Genomic DNA, 20000 nt, shown 5'->3' with positions numbered 1-20000 from the left:
TCCCCAACAGGAAATGGCAAAGAGCACAGCAAAAGCTGTCCACATATAGTCCCTCCTAGGCTCCACCCACCCCAGTAATTCTCTTTGCCGTTGCACAGGCAGCATCTCCACGGATATGGTTAAGAGTATGTGGTGTTTAGTTGTAGTTTTTTTTTATTCTACTATCAAGAGTTTGTTATTTTAAAATAGTGCAGGTATGTACTATTTACTCTGAAACAGAAAAAGATGAAGATTTCTGTTTGTGAGAGGAAGATGATTTTAGCAGACAGTAACTAAAATCGATTGCTGTTTCCACATAGGACTGTTGAGATGAAGTAACTTCAGTTGGGGGAAACAGTTAGCAGACTTTTCTGCTTAAGGTATGACTAGCCATATTTCTAACAAGACTGTAATGCTGGAAGGCTGTCATTTCCCCTCATGGGGACCTGTAAGCCATTTTCTTAGTCTCAAACAGAATAAAGGGCTTAATATGGGCTATAAAACTGGTAGACACTTTTATGGGCAAGATCGATTGCTTTATTTGGGCATTTTATACAGCTTGATGTTGAAATTCACACTTTATAAACTTTGGGGAACGTTTTTTTTTACGTCAGGCACTGGTTTAGACACCTTTCCAGTCAGGAAGGGCCTTCCCTGTAGTAGGCTGAGCCTCATTTTCGCGCCATTACTGCGCAGTTACTTTTGAGAGCAGGACATGCAGCTGCATGTGTGTGGGTCTGAAAGTAGTTGAAAAGGTTCCTAGAAGGCTTCATTTGGTATCGTATACCCCCCTGGGTTTGGTAAAGTCGCAGCAAAGGCTGTAGCTGGGACTGTAGAGGGGTTAAAACTGTAACCGGCTCCGGTTTCCTCATTTTAAGGGTTAAAGGTCTGAAATTTGGGGTGCAATGCTTTGAATGCTTTAAGACACTGTGGTGAAAATTTGGTTAAATTTGAACAATTCCTTCATAGTTTTTCACATATTCAGTAATAAAGTGTGCCCTGTTTAAAATTTAAAGAGACAGTAACGGTTTTGTTTTAAAACGGTTTTTGTACTTTATTGACAAGTTTAAGCCTGTTTAACATGTCTGTACCTTCAGATAAACTATGTTCTGTATGTATGGAAGCCAATGTGTCTCCCCCTTCAAAATTGTGTGATAATTGTGCCATAGCGTCCAAACAAAGTAAGGACAGTACTGCCACAGATAGTAAAGTTGCCCAAGATGATTCATCAGATGAAGGGAGTAGACATAGTTCTACATCATCTCCTGTGTCTACACCAGTTTTGCCCACGCAGGAGACCCCTAGTACTTCTAGCGCGCCAATGCTTGTTACTATGCAACAATTGACGGCAGTAATGGATAACTCCATAGCAAATATTTTATCCAAAATGCCTGCATTTCAGAGAAAGCGCGATAGCTCTGTTTTAAACACTGTAGAGCAGGAGGGCGCTGATGATAATTGCTCTGTCATACCCACACACCAATCTGAAGTGGCCATGAGGGAGGTTTTGTCAGATGGGGAAATTTCAGATTCAGGTAAAATTTCTCAACAGGCAGAACCTGATGTTGTGACATTTAAATTTAAATTAGAGCATCTCCGCGCACTCCTTAAGGAGGTGTTATCTACTCTGGATGATTGTGACAACCTGGTCATTCCAGAAAAATTGTGCAAGATGGACAAGTTCCTAGAGGTTCCGGTGCACCCCAACGCTTTTCTTATACCCAAGCGGGTGGCGGACATAGTGAATAAGGAGTGGGAGAAGCCCGGCATACCTTTTTGTCCCCCCTCCTATATTTAAGAAATTATTTCCTATGGTCGACCCCAGAAAGGACTTATGGCAGACAGTCCCTAAGGTCGAGGGGGCAGTTTCTACACTAGCCAAGCGCACTACTATTCCTATCGAGGATAATTGTGCTTTCATAGATCCTATGGATAAAAAATTGGAGGGTTTGCTTAAAAAGATTTTTGTACAGCAAGGTTACCTCCTGCAACCTATTTCGTGCATTATTCCTGTCACTACAGCAGCATGGTTCTGGTTCGAGGAACTAGAAAAGTCGCTCAGTAGAGAGACTCCATATGAGGAGGTTATGGACAGAGTTCACGCACTAAAGTTAGCTAATTCCTTTATTTTAGATGCCGCTTTGCAGTTAGCTAGATTAGCGGCGAAAAATTCAGGGTTTGCAATTGTGGCGCGCAGAGCGCTCTGGCTAAAGTCTTGGTCAGCGGATGTATCTTCCAAGACAAAATTGCTTAATATCCCCTTCAAGGGTAAAACTCTTTTTGGGCCAGAATTGAAAGAGATTATCTCAGACATCACTGGGGGTAAGGGCCACGCCCTCCCACAAGATAGGCCTTTCAAAGCCAAGAATAAGTCTAATTTTCGTTCCTTTCGCAATTTCAGGAACGGACCGGCCTCCAACTCTGCAGCCTCTAGACAAGAGGGTAATGCTTCACAAACCAAACCAGCTTGGAAACCGATGCAAGGCTGGAACAAGGGTAAGCAGGCCAAGAAGCCTGCTGCTGCTAACAAAACAGCATGAAGGAGTAGCCCCCGATCCGGGACCGGATCTAGTAGGGGGCAGACTCTCTCTCTTTGCTCAGGCTTGGGCAAGAGATGTTCAGGATCCCTGGGCACTAGAAATAGTTTCTCAGGGTTATCTTCTGGAATTCAAGGAACTACCCCCAAGGGGAAGGTTCCACATGTCTCACTTATCTTCAAACCAAATAAAGAGACAGGCATTCTTACATTGTGTAGAAGACCTGTTAAAAATGGGAGTGATAAACCCAGTTCCAACCGTGGAACAAGGAATGGGGTTTTACTCAAATCTGTTTGTAGTTCCCAAAAAAGAGGGAACTTTCAGACCAATTCTGGATTTAAAGATCCTAAACAAATTTCTCAGAGTGCCATCGTTCAAAATGGAAACCATTCAAACGATTTTACCTACAATCCAGGAGGGTCAATTTATGACTACCGTGGATCTAAAGGATGCGTATCTACATATTCCTATCCCCAAAGATCATCATCAGTTCCTAAGGTTCGCCTTTCTGGACAAACATTACCAGTTTGTGGCTCTCCCATTCGGGCTAGCCACTGCTCCAAGGATTTTCACAAAGGTACTAGGGTCCCTTCTAGCGGTTCTAAGACCAAGGGGCATTGCAGTGGCACCTTACTTGGACGACATTCTGATACAAGCGTCGTCTCTTTCAAAGGCAAAGGCTCACACAGACATCGTTCTGGCCTTTCTCAGATCTCACGGATGGAAAGTGAACATAGAAAAAAGTTCCCTGTCTCCGTCGACAAGAGTTCCTTTCTTGGGGACAATAATAGATTCTTTAGAAATGAAGATTTTCCTGACAGATGTCAGAAAGTCAAAACTTCTAAAGGCTTGTCAAGTTCTTCATTCTGTTCCACGTCCTTCCATAGCTCAGTGCATGGAAGTAGTAGGGTTGATGGTTGCAGCAATGGACATAGTTCCTTTTGCGCAAATTCATCTAAGACCAATACAACTGTGCATGCTGAAACAGTGGAATGGGGACTATACAGACTTGTCTCCAGTGATTCAAGTAGATCAGAAGACCAGAGACTCGCTCCGTTGGTGGCTAACCCAGGACCACTTGTCCCAGGGAATGAGTTTCCGCAGACCAGAGTGGGTCATCGTCACGACCGACGCCAGTCTAGTGGGCTGGGGCGCGGTCTGGGACTCCCTGAAAGCTCAGGGTCTATGGTCTCGGGAGGAGTCTCTTCTCCCGATAAACATTCTGGAACTGAGAGCGATATTCAATACTCTCAGGGCTTGGCCTCAACTAGCAAAGGCCAGATTCATAAGATTCCAATCAGACAACATGACGACTGTTGCTTACATCAACCATCAGGGGGGAACAAGGAGTTCCCTGGCGATGAGAGAAGTGACCAAAATCATAAAATGGGCGGAGGATCACTCCTGCCACCTATCTGCGATCCACATCCCAGGAGTGGAAAACTGGGAGGCGGATTATCTGAGTCGTCAGACATTCCATCCGGGGGAGTGGGAACTTCACCCGGAGATTTTTGCCCAGTTGACTCAATTATGGGGCATTCCAGACATGGATCTGATGGCGTCTCGTCAGAACTTCAAGGTTCCTTGCTACGGGTCCAGATCCAGGGATCCCAAGGCGACTCTAGTGGATGCATTAGTAGCGCCTTGGACCTTCAACCTAGCTTATGTGTTTCCACCGTTTCCTCTCATTCCCAGGCTGGTAGCCAGGATCAAGCAGGAGAGGGCCTTGGTGATCTTAATAGCTCCTGCGTGGCCACGCAGGACTTGGTATGCAGACCTGGTGAATATGTCATCGGCTCCACCATGGAAGCTACCTTTGAGACAGGATCTTCTAGTACAAGGTCCATTCGAACATCCAAATCTAGTTTCCCTTCAGCTAACGGCTTGGAAATTGAACGCTTGATTTTATCTAAGCGTGGGTTTTCGGATTCTGTAATAGATACTGATACAAGCCAGAAAACCGGTAACTAGAAAGATTTACAATAAAATATGGAAAAGATATATCTGTTGGTGTGAATCCAAGGGATTCTCATGGAGTAAGATCAAAATTCCTAGGATCCTTTCCTTTCTCCAAGAAGGTTTGGATAAGGGATTATCAGCAAGTTCTCTAAAGGGACAGATTTCTGCTTTATCTGTCTTATTACACAAACGACTGGCAGCTGTGCCTGATGTTCAAGCTTTTGTTCAGGCTTTGGTCAGGATCAAGCCTGTTTACAGACCTTTGACTCCTCCCTGGAGTCTGAATTTAGTTCTTTCAGTTCTTCAAGGGGTTCCGTTTGAACCTCTACATTACATAGATATCAAGATGTTATCTTGGAAAGTTCTGTTTTTGGTTGCTATTTCTTCTGCTAGAAGAGTTTCTGAGTTATCTGCTCTGCAGTGTAATCCGCCCTATCTGGTGTTCCATTCAGATAAGGTTGTTTTGCGTACTAAACCTGGTTTCCTTCCAAAGGTTGTTTCCAACAAGAATATTAACCAGGAAATAGTTGTGCCTTCTTTGTGTCCGAATCCAGTTTCAAAGAAGGAACGTTTGTTACACAATTTAGATGTAGTTTGTGCTTTAAAGTTCTATTTAGAAGCAACAAAGGATTTCAGACAAACGTCTTCTCTGTTTGTCGTTTATTCTGGCAAGAGGAGAGGTCAAAAAGCTACTGCTACCTCTCTTTCCTTCTGGCTGAAAAGCATTATCCGATTGGCTTACGAGACTGCTGGACGGCAGCCTCCTGAACGCATCACAGCTCACTCTACTAGGGCTGTGGCTTCCACATGGGCCTTCAAGAACGAGGCTTCTGTTGATCAGATATGTAAGGCAGCGACTTGGTCTTCCCTGCACACTTTTGCCAAATTCTACAAATTTGATACTTTTGCTTCTTCGGAGGCTATTTTTGGGAGAGAGGTTTTGCAAGCCGTGGTGCCTTCCGTTTAGGTAACCTGATTGGCTCCCTCCCTTCATCCGTGTCCTAAAGCTTTGGTATTGGTTCCCACAAGTTATGGATGACGCCGTGGACCGGACACACCAATGTTGGAGAAAACAGAATTTATGCTTACCTGATAAATTACTTTCTCCAACGGTGTGTCCGGTCCACGGCCCGCCCTGGTTTTTTAATCAGGTTTGATGAATTTCTTTCTTTAACTACAGTCACCACGGCACCCTATAGTTTCTCCTGTTTTTTTCTCCTGTCCGTCGGTCGAATGACTGGGGTGGGCGGAGCCTAGGAGGGACTATATGGACAGCTTTTGCTGTGCTCTTTGCCATTTTCTGTTGGGGAAGAGAATATTCCCACAAGTTATGGATGACGCCGTGGACCGGACACACCGTTGGAGAAAGTAATTTATCAGGTAAGCATAAATTCTGTTTTTATGTTTCTTCTTTATTCCTGCCTTAAAATGCTAGCGTATTTTTAAAGCAGAGTTTAATATTTATATCAAACTTTAAAAAACAAAACATTGTAAGGGTTTTTATATGTACGTGTGTATATGTATACACACACACACACTGCACCCAGCAGCACTCACTCTAAATCTGTTTATTAGTTTAATATTATTATTATCAGGTATTTGTGGCGCGCCAACAGATTCTTCAGTGCTATAAACATAGGCGGTATACAAGATGACATTTACAGTGATCAAATGGGTAGAGGGCCCTGCCGAGAGTTGCACTGTTGTAGTCTGCTCTTATGAAGGTGAACTTCAAACAGCTGGGCTCATAAGCTTACATACTAGGGAGTTCATTGTCATATCCCTATATATATATATATATATATATATATATATATATATATATATATATATATATATATATGTATATATATGTATATATGTATATATATGTATATATGTATATATATATATATATATATATGTATGTATATATATGTATATATATATATATATATATGTATATATATATATATATATATATATATATATATATATATATACTGTATGTGTAAAATTCTATGATCCATTGCTGCATTGCCCCATGAGATTTGATAGTACTGTAAAGGCTAACCAGATTTAACACTGTTGGCAATTACCAGGTTAATCTTTGTCTACATTCCAGAGACTTCCTTCACTAGTTACAGATGTTCCTACTAAGCAACTTGATTCATATAAAAGCAATCTAGACTTGTAGCTTTATTCAAAGTTAATTTATTGCGTACAAGACAAAATACATAATTAAACTCTCTTTACATCTAAAAAGCTTGCTGCCTTTTTTGACCTTTTGAGGATTTACGGTGAACTTGTCTTTTTATATTAGTATTACAGAGAGGCTGGAACATGCGTTGGAGAAGGCTGCGCCATTACTCAGGGAGATATTTGTGGATTTTGCCCCTTTTCTTTCTCGCACACTTTTGGGTAGCCATGGCCAAGAGCTACTGATTGAAGGGACAAGTGAGTAATATAGCACATTTTATGTTTGTTTATATCTGGTAGGTATTATTCTATGTCAGGCATTAAAATGTACTTACCCTAAGATCTTCTTACACACCGTTTTTGTGCTGGCCTCCAGGTGTGGCAGAATTTATTATGATTGCAGGAGAGCACGTTTGCAAGTAGAGAACCTGTCTGCCTGCAATATCCACTTGCAATAATGCATTTTGTGGAGAAATTAAACTTTTAACTAGATTTTTTTTTTTGTGTGTGTTCAATGCTGCCCCTTGCTCTCACACGACCAGTTGCTCGAGAGCCGAGCATGGCAATCACTCCAAACCAGCGAGTGAAAAGTAGATTGATATTTCAACCTCTGGCGGAGAGGCAAAATAAGCAGTTTTTGTTTCTTAAATTTGTAGCTGCTCCTCATAGCCTCAAAAACTGAGAATAAAGCTTAATAAATTGTACCCTTTGGTAACCAAACAAAAGTTGTAACATAATCTCCTGAATGACAACCCTGAGAATAGTAGAAGCTGGAGAAATATGTTGTAAAATTTATAATGCAAATGTTGCATGATCTATTTTGTAAGAACATGTAATGTTCTGCATTGCTGACCTTAGCAAATTAATTATTTATCCTCAACATAGTGGTTAAACATAGGTAAAGTCCCAAGCAGGACACAGACATTGATTAGTGGGATTGTGCAGCTGTTGCTCCTGATTTGATGCCTGACTGACTACACACTGCTTGGGAGCTGCAAAGCTTGCAGTGTCAGCCTTTGCCTATGTGTTTAACCCCTTTGCAGAAGTTAAATTCTTAGCTAGATTAGTGCATTTCATTTTTGCATTAGAATTTCGCATTAAAACATTCTGTCACATGGACTGATCCTGGAAATAAATATTAATCACCTCTGCTTTCTGCAGTCCGGATCTAGTATATTTATTTTCAGGTGTTTTATAACAAACATTTATTGTGAACAAACCTCAGGGCAATCCCAATGCTTAGAACTCTTTCATCCATATGTAATGCAGCTTGATTCTGAAATAAAAAAGGGAGTTATCCCTGAACGTAAAGCATTGGGAGCTTGCTCCTCGTATCATAATGACAGGCAGATTAACCCCTGGACTGCCAGAGAGGCTTTTAATGCCTATTATAGCAATACATTACAACTTGCTTTGGGCAAATAGTTGATATTTCTTTCATGTAAATCTCAAGAGTCCATGAGCTAGTGATGTATGGGATATACATTCCTACCAGGAGGGGGCAAAGTTTCCCAAACCTCAAAATGCCTATAAATACACCTCCCACCACACACATGCTTCAGTTTTACAAACTTTGCCTCCTATGGAGGTGGTGAAGTAAGTTTGTGCTTGATTTTTATGTTTATGATAAGCGCTTTTTAGCATTCTAAAGCCCAATTCCTCTCAGAGTACAGTGTTTGTCAGAGGGACGTGAAGAGAGTATTGCCTGTTGATTTTTATTGTTTCACTCATGGGAAATCTTTTCAAGGGTTCTGTTATCGGTTGAAGGGATTCATCTCCTACCTCCCTTTTCAGATCGACGATATACTCTTAAACCATTATCTCTGCTGATAGTTTTCAGTACTGGTTTGGCTGTCTGCTATATGTGGATGCTTGGGTGTCTTCAGTTAGTATGTATCATTATTTAAGACATTCTCAGCTGTGTTTGGCGCTTTATGTATTAATATAAAGTTTTAAATATATGTATTTTCTTATATTTGCCATGAGTCAGGTCTATGTGTATTTCCCTTTGCAGTCTTACAGTTTCAGTATGAGAATCATGTTTTAGGAAGTTATTTTTTAAAAATTTCTTACCTGGGGTTTAATCTTTTTTTCCAATTTGACTTGTTTTTTCTTAAATTTCGCAGGCAAATCTAGACTCGCAAGGGCCCAAAATGCTGTTATTTATTGCGTAATTTTTGGGGCAAGTTTCGTCATTTCCTGCGTCATTATTGACATTAGTTTGCTTGGCGCGAAGTCGCGCTTGTTATGACGCGAGTTGTGTCATTCCCGGGTGTTTGGCGCCAAAAAAATGTAACTTTGCGTTGTGTGTCATACTTGGCACCAAATATTTTTTTTTGTTATATTACCCCACTTCCTTTATGCTCCCTGCTCTCTTTATATTCCAGAGGGTTTTGCTGTTTGCTTATTTAGCATATGCATTTTTTCCCATTCCTGAAACTTCTATATGAGGAAATTAGATATTTTGTTTAAATGTTATTTTCTCTTTTACATTTTGCAAGATGTCTGTCTGATCCTGTCTCAGAAGCTACTGTAGGAACGATGCTGCCTGAACACAGTTCTACCAAAGCTAAGTGTATCTGTTGTAAGCAAGTTGAGATTATATCTGACTATATTATTTAACAGTTGTCATAAGCTTTTGCATGCCGATAATGTTTCTATTAGTACTAGTACAGCACCTGTTGTTCTTTCAACATCTAATGTACATGATATCCCTGTTGATATGAAAAATGATATTGCTGATGCAATACAGAAGGCTATGTCTGCTATTCCACCTTCTAATAAACGTAAAAGGTCATTTAAAACGTCTCATAAAACTGATGAAATTTGTGATGACCGACAACATACTGAAATATCATCCTCTGAAGAGGATCTCTCTGCTTCAGAAGATCCTACTTCAGACATTGACATTGATAAATCTTCTTATCTTTTTAAGAATTAATTTATTAGGTCTTTGTTTAAAGAAGTATTCATTACTTTGGGTATTGAGGAGTCAAATCCTCTTGATAACAAAACTAGTAAACGTTTAAATTATGTTTTTAAACCTTCTGTGATTACTCCTGAGGTTTTTCCTGTTCCAGATGTGGTTTCTGATGTGATTACTAAGGAATGGTATAAGCCTGGTGCTTCTTTTAATCCTCCTTCTAGGTTTAAGAAGTTATGTCCTTTACCAGTGGCTAATTTGGAGTTTTGGGAAAAGGTCCATAAAGTTGATGGGGGCTATTTCTACTCTTGCCAAACGTACTACTATTCCTATGGAAGATAGTACTTCTTTTAAGGATCCTTTAGATAGGAAGATTGAATCTTATCTAAGGAAAGCTTATTTACATTCTGGCTATAGTCTCAGGCCTGCCATTTCTATGGCTGATGTTAAGGCTGCATCAACTTTTTGGTTGGATAGCTTAGCACATCAGGAAACAGATCCTGATTTGTCTAGCATTGTTTGTTTGCTTAAACGTGCTAATCATTTTATTTGTGATGCTATTTTTGATATCATCAAGATTAAGTTTAAATCTGTCTTTAGCTATTCTGACTAGAAGAGCCTTATGGCTTAAATCATGGAATGCTGACATGGTATCTAAATCTAGATTACTATCTCTCTTTCCAGGGTAATAATTTATTTGGTTCTCAGTTGGACTCTATTATTTCCACTATCACTGGGGGGAAGGGAGTTTTTTTGCCCCAAGATAAAAAGTCTAAGGGTAAATCTAAAGCTTATAATCGGTTTCGTTCCTTTCGTTAGAATAGAGAACAGAAAACCAATTCTTCCCCTAAGGACTCTGGCTCCAATTGGAAGCCATCTTCAAGTTGGAATAAATTCAAGCTTTATAAGAAGCCAAAGCCAGACCCCAAGACTGCATGAAAGTGCGGCCCTCAATCCAGTTCAACTGGTGAGGGGCAGATTGAAATTATTTCAAAACATTTCAGCAGATTCTGTTCAGAATCAGTGGATTCAGAGCATTGTTTCTCAAGGGTATAAAATAGGTTTCAGAATAAGACCTCCTGTGAGAAGATTCTTTCTCTCTCATGTTCCAACAAATCCTGTAAAAGCTCATGCTTTTCTGAAGTGTTTCAGATCTGGAGCTTTCAGGGGTGATTATACCAGTTCCGCTTCAGGAACAGGGTCTGGGTTTTTATTCAAATCTATTCATTGTCCCAAAGAAAGAAAATTCATTCAGACCAGTTCTGGATCTGAAGTTTTTTAATCGTTTAGTAAGGGTCCCAACTTTCAAGATGGTAACTATAAGGACTATTCTGCCTTTTAATCAGCAAGGTCATTACATGTCCGCAATAGACTTGCAGGACGCTTATCCAGATCACTATCGGTTTCTGAGATTCTCTTTTCTAGACAAGCATTACCAATTTGTCGCTCTTCCATTTGGCCTAGCAAAAGCTCCAAGAATCTTGTCGACGGTTCTCAGTGCCCTTCTATATGTAATCAGAGAGCAGGGTATTGCAGTGTTTCCTTATTTGGACGATATCTTGGTGCTGGCTCAATCTTTTCATTTAGCAGAATCTCACACAAATCAACTAGTGTTGTTTCTTCAAACACATGGTTGGAGGATCAATTTTTAGGTTTCCAGATAGATTCAGTGTCCATGACTCTGTCTTTAACAGACGAGTGAAATTGGTTTCAGGCTGTCGAAACCTTCTGTCTAGATCATTCCCTTCAGTGGGTATGTTCATTGAAGTTTTAGGTCTCATGACTGCAGCATCGGACACCATCCTCTTTGCTCGTTTTCATATGAGACCGCTGCAGCTTTGCATGTTGATTCAATGGTGCAGGGATATACTCAAATATCACAATTGATATTCAAAAATCCTAGCATTCTACTCTCTCTGACTTGGTGGTTAGACCATCATCTTATTATTTAAGGGGCCTCTTTTGTTCATCCTTCCTGGACTGTAGTCTCAACAGATGCAAGTCTTTCTGGTTGGGTTGCTGTCTGGGGGTCTCTGACAGCACAAGGGGTTTGGAATCCTCTAGAGGCGAGGTTACCTATCAATATCTTAGAACATCGTTCTATTTTCAGGGCTCTTCAGGCTTATTAAATAAATAACTTTTTATTCGCTTTTAGACAGACAATATCACAATTGTGGCATATGTCAATCATCAAGGAGGGACTCTCAGTCCTTTAGCAATGAAAGAAGTATCACGGATACTTTCTTGGGCGGAATCCAACTCTTGTCTAATTTGGGATTCATAACCAAGGTGTAGACAATTGGGAAGCGGATTATCTCAGCCATCAGACTTTGCATCCCGGGGAGTGGTCTCTCCATCCAGATGTGTTTTTTCAGATTGTACAGATGTGGGGTCTTCCAGAAATACAGTGGATATAAAAAGTCTACACACCCCTGTGAAAAAAAATGTGACCTATAAACTGTACAACTCAATTGAAAAACAAACTGAAATCTTTTAGGTAAAGGGAAATAAAAAAATAAATAAAAAAAAATATGGTTGCAAAGTGTGAACACCCTTTTATAACTGGGGATGTAGCTGTGTTCAGAATTAAGCAATCACATTCAAAATCATGTTAAATAGGAGTCAGTACACACCTGTCATCATTTAACCCCTTAATGACCACAATGTACCCTGTATGTCACTGGTCGTTAAGGGTTTTTTCAGGACATAAAAGCACAAGTCTAGCAAGAACATGCTATTAATGCCCTCCCTCCAGAAGGCTTTGTGGAATAGAGCAGTCTCAACGCTGGTGGCAAGACCGCACTATAAAACAATCAAGTCCCAAAAAAAGGCCAGCGACATACAGGGTACATCTCTGGTCCTTAAGGGGTAAAAAGTGCCTCTGATTAACCCCAAATAAAGTTCAGCTGTTCTAGTAGGTCTTTCCTGACATTTTGTTAGTCGCATCCTACAGCAAAAGCCATGGTCCGCAGAGAGCTTCTAAAGCATCAGAGGGATCTCATTGTTAAAAGGTATCAGTCAGGAGAAGGGTACAAAAGAATTTCCAAGGCATTAGATATACCATGGAACACAGTGAAGACAGTCATCATCAAGTGAAGAAAATATGGTGCAACAGCGACATTACCAAGAACTGAATGTCCCTCCAAAATTGATGAAAAGACGAGAAGAAAACTGGTCTGGGAGGCTGCCAAGAGGCCTACAGCAACATTAAAGGAGCTGCAGGAATATCTGGCAATTACTGGCTGTGTGGTACATGTGAAAACAATCGCCCATATTCTTCATATGTCTGGGCTATGGGGTAGAGTGGCAAGACGGAAGCCTTTACTTACAAAAAAAAAAAACCATCCAAGCCTGGCTAAATTTTTCAAAAACACATCTGAAGTTTCCCAAAAGCATGTTGCAAAAGGTGTTCTGGTCTGATGAAACCAAAGTTGAACTTTTTGGCCATAATTCCAAAAGATATGTTTGGCGCAAAAACAACACTGCATATCACCAAAAGAACACCATAACCACAGTGAAGCATGGTGGTGTCAGCATCATGCTTTGGGGCTGTTTTTCTTCAGCTGGAACTGGGGCCTTAGTCTAGGTAGAGGGAATAATGAACAGTTCCAAATACCAGGCAATATTGGCACAAAACCTTTAGGCTTCTGCTAGAAAGCTGAACATGAAGAGGAATGTCATCTTTCAGCATGACAACGACCCAAAGCATACATCCAAATCAACAAAGGAATGGCTTCACCAGAAGAAGATTAAAGTTTTGGGATGGCCCAGCCAGAACCCAGACCTGAATCCAATTCTAAATCTGTGGGGTGATTTGAAGAGGGCTGTGCACAGGAGATGCCCTCGCATTCTGACAGATTTAGAGTGTTTTTGCAAAGAAGAGTGGGCAAATCTTGCCAAGTCAAGATGTGCCATGCTGAAAAACTCATACCCAAAAAGACTGAGTGCTGTAATAAAATCAAAAGGTGCTTCAATAAAGTATTAGTTTAAGGGTGTTCACACTTATGCAACCATATTATTTTAGTTTTTTTTTTTTTTTTTTTTTTTTTTCAACAAGCTTTATTGACAAAGATAAAGGTTTAACAAGTGCCATGGAATACATCCGGCGTTATACATTTGAATCAGTAAAAGAATAAAAATAAAGGAAAGAACATAAGGTAGAAACAATGCCATCAGATGATCAGAGTCCTGAGGGCCATGGCAATGCGTACCCGGTAATGGTATTTCAATAAAACAGAGTAGCTTGTAGAGTCTTTTTTTTTTTTTTCCATAACCTGTGGACAGAATGTCCACTAAACATTTGAACTTTGCTATATAACATATTTCAGCTTAACAGTCCTTGCAAATGTGAAAACACTTGAATAAAAGATAACCATCAGTAAAATAATGATTGAAAAGCAAGATTAAAGTTCCAGTGAACCAAACAGGACGTAGGCCCGAGGCAAAATTCCAGATGTATCTAACGTTTTTCGCGCCATTTAAAGTGAATTAAGCAGATCTAAGCCGACAAAGCTGCCCCAGCAGTGGAGTTATGTGGTTGGGGAGGATTTCTAGTATATGTATAAATATATGTCTCCCAGAATAGGGACATGGCACAGTAGAAGTCCATCCTATTTGTTTTCTGATAATGAAATTTTTCTAGGGACAGGAGAAGTGTAACATTTTGTGACCAGTCTCTCTGTGTTGGAATACAACGCTGTTTCCATAACCTAGGAACCAGTTGCTTAGCCCCGCTTAACATGATATATAATAGAACCTGTCTATACTTACATTTGATCTTAGGCGGGTTGTTAAATAATAGCGTTAGAGGGTTAAAGGGGATGTCTGTTGAAAGGACCTTTTGTATTTCTCTATGAATGTTCTGCCAAAAGGGTTGGAGTATAGGGCAATCCCACCAAATATGGAGGAGTGACCCTGTTTGTTTACAGTCCCTCCAGCATAACGGGTCAGACTGAGGATAAATCTTGGCTAACCTGCTAGGATAGAGGTACCATCTTTCTAGAAGTTTTAAGTTCGTTTCTGTGATACTCATTGAAGAGGGTGCTTTTCCCATTTGTTGAAATATTATTCCCCAGGTCCCTGGAGAGACTTTGTGCCCGAGTTCAATTTCCCATGTTTTAGTGTATGGCGGTAGGTGTTTAGAGTGAAGGGCAATGAGCATTTTGTATATCTTAGAAAGGGAACCCTTCGCTAGTTGTGAAGAGTGGCATAATGTTTCAAAGGGGTTTAAGCCTCTTGTCAAGTTGGGCTTGTCTTTGTGACAAGAGAGGAAGTGAGATAATTGTAGATATTCAAACCATTTGTTAAAAAAAACAATGTTTTTGTCTGCCAAGGCTATTTTGGGTAGGATGGCTCCCTTTTCAATAACTAAGTGACAGGGTAAACCTGTTGTCAGTGTGTATGGTTCGTCTAGCCATTTCTGTGATAGCGGGGGAAAGTCAGTGTTATGTAGTAGTGGGGTTAGTGGTGAAGGGATGGTAGAGATACCTTTCTGAGGGCGCGTGAGGTGATCCCATGAGGAGAGTGTATCAAGTACCAGTGAGGGGGTAAGCGGTGGTAGAGTCCTGCATTGTCTATATGTCCAGCACATAGAACCTAAGCTTCTCGTACTGGTTAAGTCATGCTCAAGCCTGACCCATTCCTTATCTGGATTGTTTTTGCACCAATCGACCACTCTGGTCAGTTGTGCTGCCTGTAGATATAATAAGAGGTTAGGTACTCCTAGTCCCCCTTCATCTCTATTCCTATAAATTATGCTTTTAGCTATTCTAGGACGTTTGTGTGCCCATACGAATCCATTTATAAAGGATTGTGCGAAATGTATGTACTGCGGAGGAGGCTGTATGGGTATTGTCTGAAACATGTATAGAAAGCGTGGTAGAATACTCATTTTGAAGGCTTGTATCCTACCAAGCCAGGAGAGGTGTTTGTTACGCCAGGCCCCTATATCTGTTCTGATGGAGGTCAAGAGGTGATGGTGGTTTAAGTGAAGTAAGGATTCTCTCGATTTTGTTAAGCGGATCCCTAAGTAATTTATAGAAGTTTGTTGCGACCGGAATTGGTATTCTTTAGTGATCTGCTGGGAGGTCTGGTCAGTGATATTTATGCCTAAGAACTCCGATTTCTGCATGTTAATTTTAAAGTTAGAGAGGGAGCTATAAGTTTCTATAATCGGCAGTAGTGCCCCTAGGGAATGTAAGGGGGAAGTTAGTGAAAATAAAATGTCGTCTGCATAGAGAGTGGATTTATATTGGGTATCTGCAATATGTATGCCATGGACTCCCTCCTCTCTCCTGACCCTGGAGGCCAAAACCTCCATGGCCAGGATAAACAGAATGGGAGACAGAGGGCAGCCCTGTCTCGTTCCGTTTAGTATGGGGAATGCGTCAGATAAGGAATCGTTCAATTTGATTCGGGCTTTCGGTGTCTGATAGAGGGCAAAAATTTTCTCGATAAGTTTTTCACCCAGTCCAAATTTAAATAATGTGGATTTGAGAAACAGCCAGTCTAGCCTATCAAAGGCCTTTTCAGCATCGATGGCAAGGAAGATTGAGGGGATATTTTGTGACTGGGTGTATTCAATCAGGTCTAATATTTTGATGGTGTTGTCTCGAGCTTCTCTACGGGGAACGAAGCCCACCTGGTTTAAATGGATTAATTGTGGGAGAAATTTATTAAGTCTGGAGGCTATGAGTTTTGCGTAAAGCTTAATGTCTACATTTAAGAGGGAGATAGGACGAAAGTTAGAGGGGCTATCTGTGGGCTTTCCAGGTTTGGGGATCACTGAAATATGTGCCTCCAGCATGGGAGGGAGGAAGGGATGTTCCTGGTCCACTGAGTTGAATAAAGCGCATAAATGCGGGAGTAGGTTGGGTGCAAACTTTTTATAATAGGCGACGGTGAACCCATCAGGACCCGGGCTTTTACCCGAGGGTAAGTGTTTAAGGATAGTCAAGAGTTCCGTCGTAGTAAAGGGCTCCTCAAGTTCTGCCGCCTGTGCCTCAGTGAGTTGTGGCAAGGGGGTATCTAAAAGATATTCATTTATAGCGCCTCTAATGTCCGTGGGGTGGGCGGATTTGGGGAGGTTGTAGAGTCTAGAGTAATACGTCTCAAATTGAGCAAGAATTTCAGGAGTGGTTTGTACTGTCTGATTTGTAGGAGATTTAATTTGATGTATGAAAGTTTTAAGTTTTTTAAGCTTTAGAGAGCGTGCAAGAAGTTTGCCCGCCCTGTTGCTTTCAAAGTAGAATTTCTGCCTGGTCTTTAGGGCCAATGCGTTGGCTTCGCTAATTTGTTGATCATGTACTGTTTTCCTTGCCTTCTCTAGATCAGCTAATATCTGAGGGGAAGAAGGGTTTCGTTTGTGTTCATACTCAAGTTTGGCTAATAGGGCAGTGGATGTTGCATACAACTGGCGTGCTCTCTTTCTGGCTTGTGCTTGGTGTTTTATGAATTCCCCTCTAATGTAGCACTTGTGGGCTTCCCATACAACAAAAGGGTCTGTTTCTGGTATAGAATTAAATCGGAAATACTCCTGTAGGAGTTTCTCCACATTGGCAGTGAAGTCTGGGGAGTGCAGTAGTTTCTCGTCTAGTTTCCATTGAAAGGTGCTCTGTGGTGCTGATGGCCAATTTAGTGTTGTTAGTACTGCCGAATGGTCTGACCACACGGTATGGGAGAGTCTGGAGGACAGAACGTTAGTAAGGCCTCTCTGGTTAGTAAGGAGATAATCTATTCTACTATAAGATCTATGAGGGGCTGAGAAAAAGGTGTAATCCCTCTTCTCAGGGTTTTTAAATCTCCAAGTGTCGAATAGTGTTTGTTCAAGCATAAGTTTCCAAAGTTGTTTAAGTGTGTTTTTGGAGATTGTGGGTTTAGGGTTTGTGGAATCTAAGTGTGGTTGAATAGGAAGATTGAGGTCTCCACCTAGATATAACGCTCCTATTGTGTAGTCTAGAATTTGTGTGAAGCATTTTCTGAAGAACGGGAGTTGTCTAGTGTTGGGGGCATATAAATTAATCAGCGTCACCGGGGAGCCATATAGTAGGCCAGTCACACATAAAAATCTGCCCTCTGTGTCCGTATAAGTATTTATAGGGGTAAAGGATATTTGTCTGCTGATAAGGATGCTCACCCCGTTGCGTTTGTGATCAAATGAGCTGTGAAAACATTGGGTGAAATAGCCTCCAAAGTATTTTGGTTCTTTATGCCTCAAAAAGTGTGTCTCTTGTAAAAAGAGAATATCCCCACCTTTTCTACGCAAATCCCTCATTGCCAATGAGCGCTTCTGCGCAGAGTTTAGGCCCTTAGTGTTTTGGCTCAATAGAGTGATTGTTTTAGTGTTTTCTCTCATAATGGTGTTGTGTTTGGTTCCCATGGGGAGGAAGGTGTCAATGGTGGTGTAAATAAAGATGTGTGTGTAATACAGTGCAAGTGTAATTTTCTGGATAAGCCAACGGGCCCACGTCTGTTACATAGCGAAAATAACCTAAACAAAAACAAACAATAAAGTATACATTGTCTCATAGAATTTCTAGATGCTAATGAATGCATTTTAATAAGTAGTACTTAAGGGGAGGGATTATAACCCGCTCCATGAAAAAGGTATTATACTGCGAAATCTAACTAGTGCTCGGTTGCATGGAATCATTGCTACTTATAAAATGTGGCAAACAGTCCCGGGGTTAACATGAAAGGAGAAAAACATAATAAACCTTTAAACCTGTAGTCTTGTTAGCAGTGCAAACATATGAACAGTTAAAATTATACATTACCCATATGATCAGCTAGAATACCAGGCCAAACTACTAACAGCTTATTCAAAGTGTGAATAGGGTCAGTTCAGGAGGAGAACTTGCTAAGATGTATCCTTAGAGGACAGACCAGAGGGTCTGGCCTGCAGTTTGGGCTTAGATCTGGAGGATGCTCGTTGCCAGTCTCCAGCAGCAGAATTTGCTGGCCTCTTTTTAGGGGGTTCAAGAGTGTCCTCTGCCAGAAGACCTTCTGGGGGTTCAATTTCTAGTGCAAGGCAAAATGCACTAACGTCGTCCAGGGTCCTGCAGACTAGCTTTCTGTTTCCATGTAGCACATATAGGTGGAAGGGGAAACCCCACCTGTAGAGGATTTTCTTCTGCCGAAGGAGCGATGTCACGGGGGCGAGATCTCTTCTCCTTTGTAATGTCCGTTGGGACAGGTCCTGATAAAATTGAAGGACGACCCCCCTAAATTTCACAGGTTGGTGCTTACGTGAAAGATTCAGGAGTTCTTCTTTTTCTCTGAATTCTTTGAACTTCATGATGATATCCCTTGGGGGGGCCGTGTCCGGTGGCTTTGGTCTAAGGGCCCTGTGGGCTCTGACCCAAGGTATATCAGTGGATGGAGAGGTGTTCCTAAGGTGTGCGAATAGTGCTGGAAGGTAAATTGGGAAGTCTTTAGGTAGTACCAACTCGGGCACACCTCTGATTCTTAGGTTTTTGCGACGGCTTCTATTCTCCAGATCTTCAATTTTGTCGAAGAGATCTGCTATAAGAGTTGCGTGTTGGCTTGTAGAAGCTTGATTCGAGTTAATTTCTTCTTGAAGGTGGTCTGTAAATTCTTCCAAAGCCTCCACTCTGTTACCTACAGAGTGAAGGTCCTGTTTTATTTCTGCTATCTCTTCACGGATGCACGAGCGGATTATGTCCGCAATGTCCTGTTTGGACGCTAATGTAGAGAGGATGGTGCTTGGAATAAGTGTGCCTTCCTCTGCACCTTCCATATTTGGTTGTGGCGTCTGAGCCCTTTTCAGTGGTGATTTACTGATCTCTTCTCCTATAGCAGCTTTTGTGTTTGTGGGAGAGAAATACTGGGCGACCATGCTGTCTCTATGGCTGTGCGGTTTGGGTAATTTGTTGGGTTTGGTAGAGCGCTTAGTGTTCATTTTGTCACACTGAACGCAAAGGAATAAGTATGCTTGATGCCCTAATCAAAGACAAATGTGATGGTGCTTTACAAACAAGAGTGGTATACAGTATGGTCAGCGAGTTGCATTACAACTTCCACCGGTGTAGATGGTAAAATGAGGGCAGATGTCACTTGGTATAATAGCAGCCCAGGGGGAAGAGCAGTCTCCACAACTAACGTGGCAGCCGTTGTAGCTTTAACCGGTATTAAGTATGCATTTGTTTCACTTTACTTTACTTTACTTTATCAGGGCTCTGGTGTTGCAGTGCAAACTGTATCTCACCCTTTTTAGAACAGTCCTCTATGATGGCGTCCGCCCTCCCTGAGCAGCGTGATGGCGGCCCCTTCAATTCGCGCCCGCTTTCTTTGCGGACTAATGTGTCACACTGTGAGGGAATAAAGTTGTCTCTGCTGCTTCGCGCATTTGTGCTCCGTGATGCTGGGTAATGAGATGAGGTTTACTCCATAGCGATCGCTAGGCT

The 20000-nt window shown here is 41.3% G+C and overlaps 1 protein-coding gene across 2 annotated transcripts in view; it reads left to right on the top strand.

Moving 5' to 3' along the window:
* The window catches only part of LRBA (LPS responsive beige-like anchor protein), a 1331662-nt gene that overhangs the window by 308496 nt on the left and 1003166 nt on the right, over window positions 1-20000 (top strand). For both annotated transcript variants that reach the window (XM_053703733.1, XM_053703731.1), the window contains exon 23: window positions 6778-6911. In XM_053703733.1, coding sequence (XP_053559708.1) covers window positions 6778-6911 — 134 coding nt within the window. The remainder of the gene's footprint in view (window positions 1-6777; window positions 6912-20000) is intronic.

The sequence above is a fragment of the Bombina bombina genome, chromosome 2 (genome assembly GCF_027579735.1).
Source record: "Bombina bombina isolate aBomBom1 chromosome 2, aBomBom1.pri, whole genome shotgun sequence".
NCBI lineage: Eukaryota > Metazoa > Chordata > Amphibia > Anura > Bombinatoridae > Bombina > Bombina bombina.
Note: the sequence above shows the minus strand (reverse complement) of the source record. Positions and strands in the feature narration are given on the sequence as shown.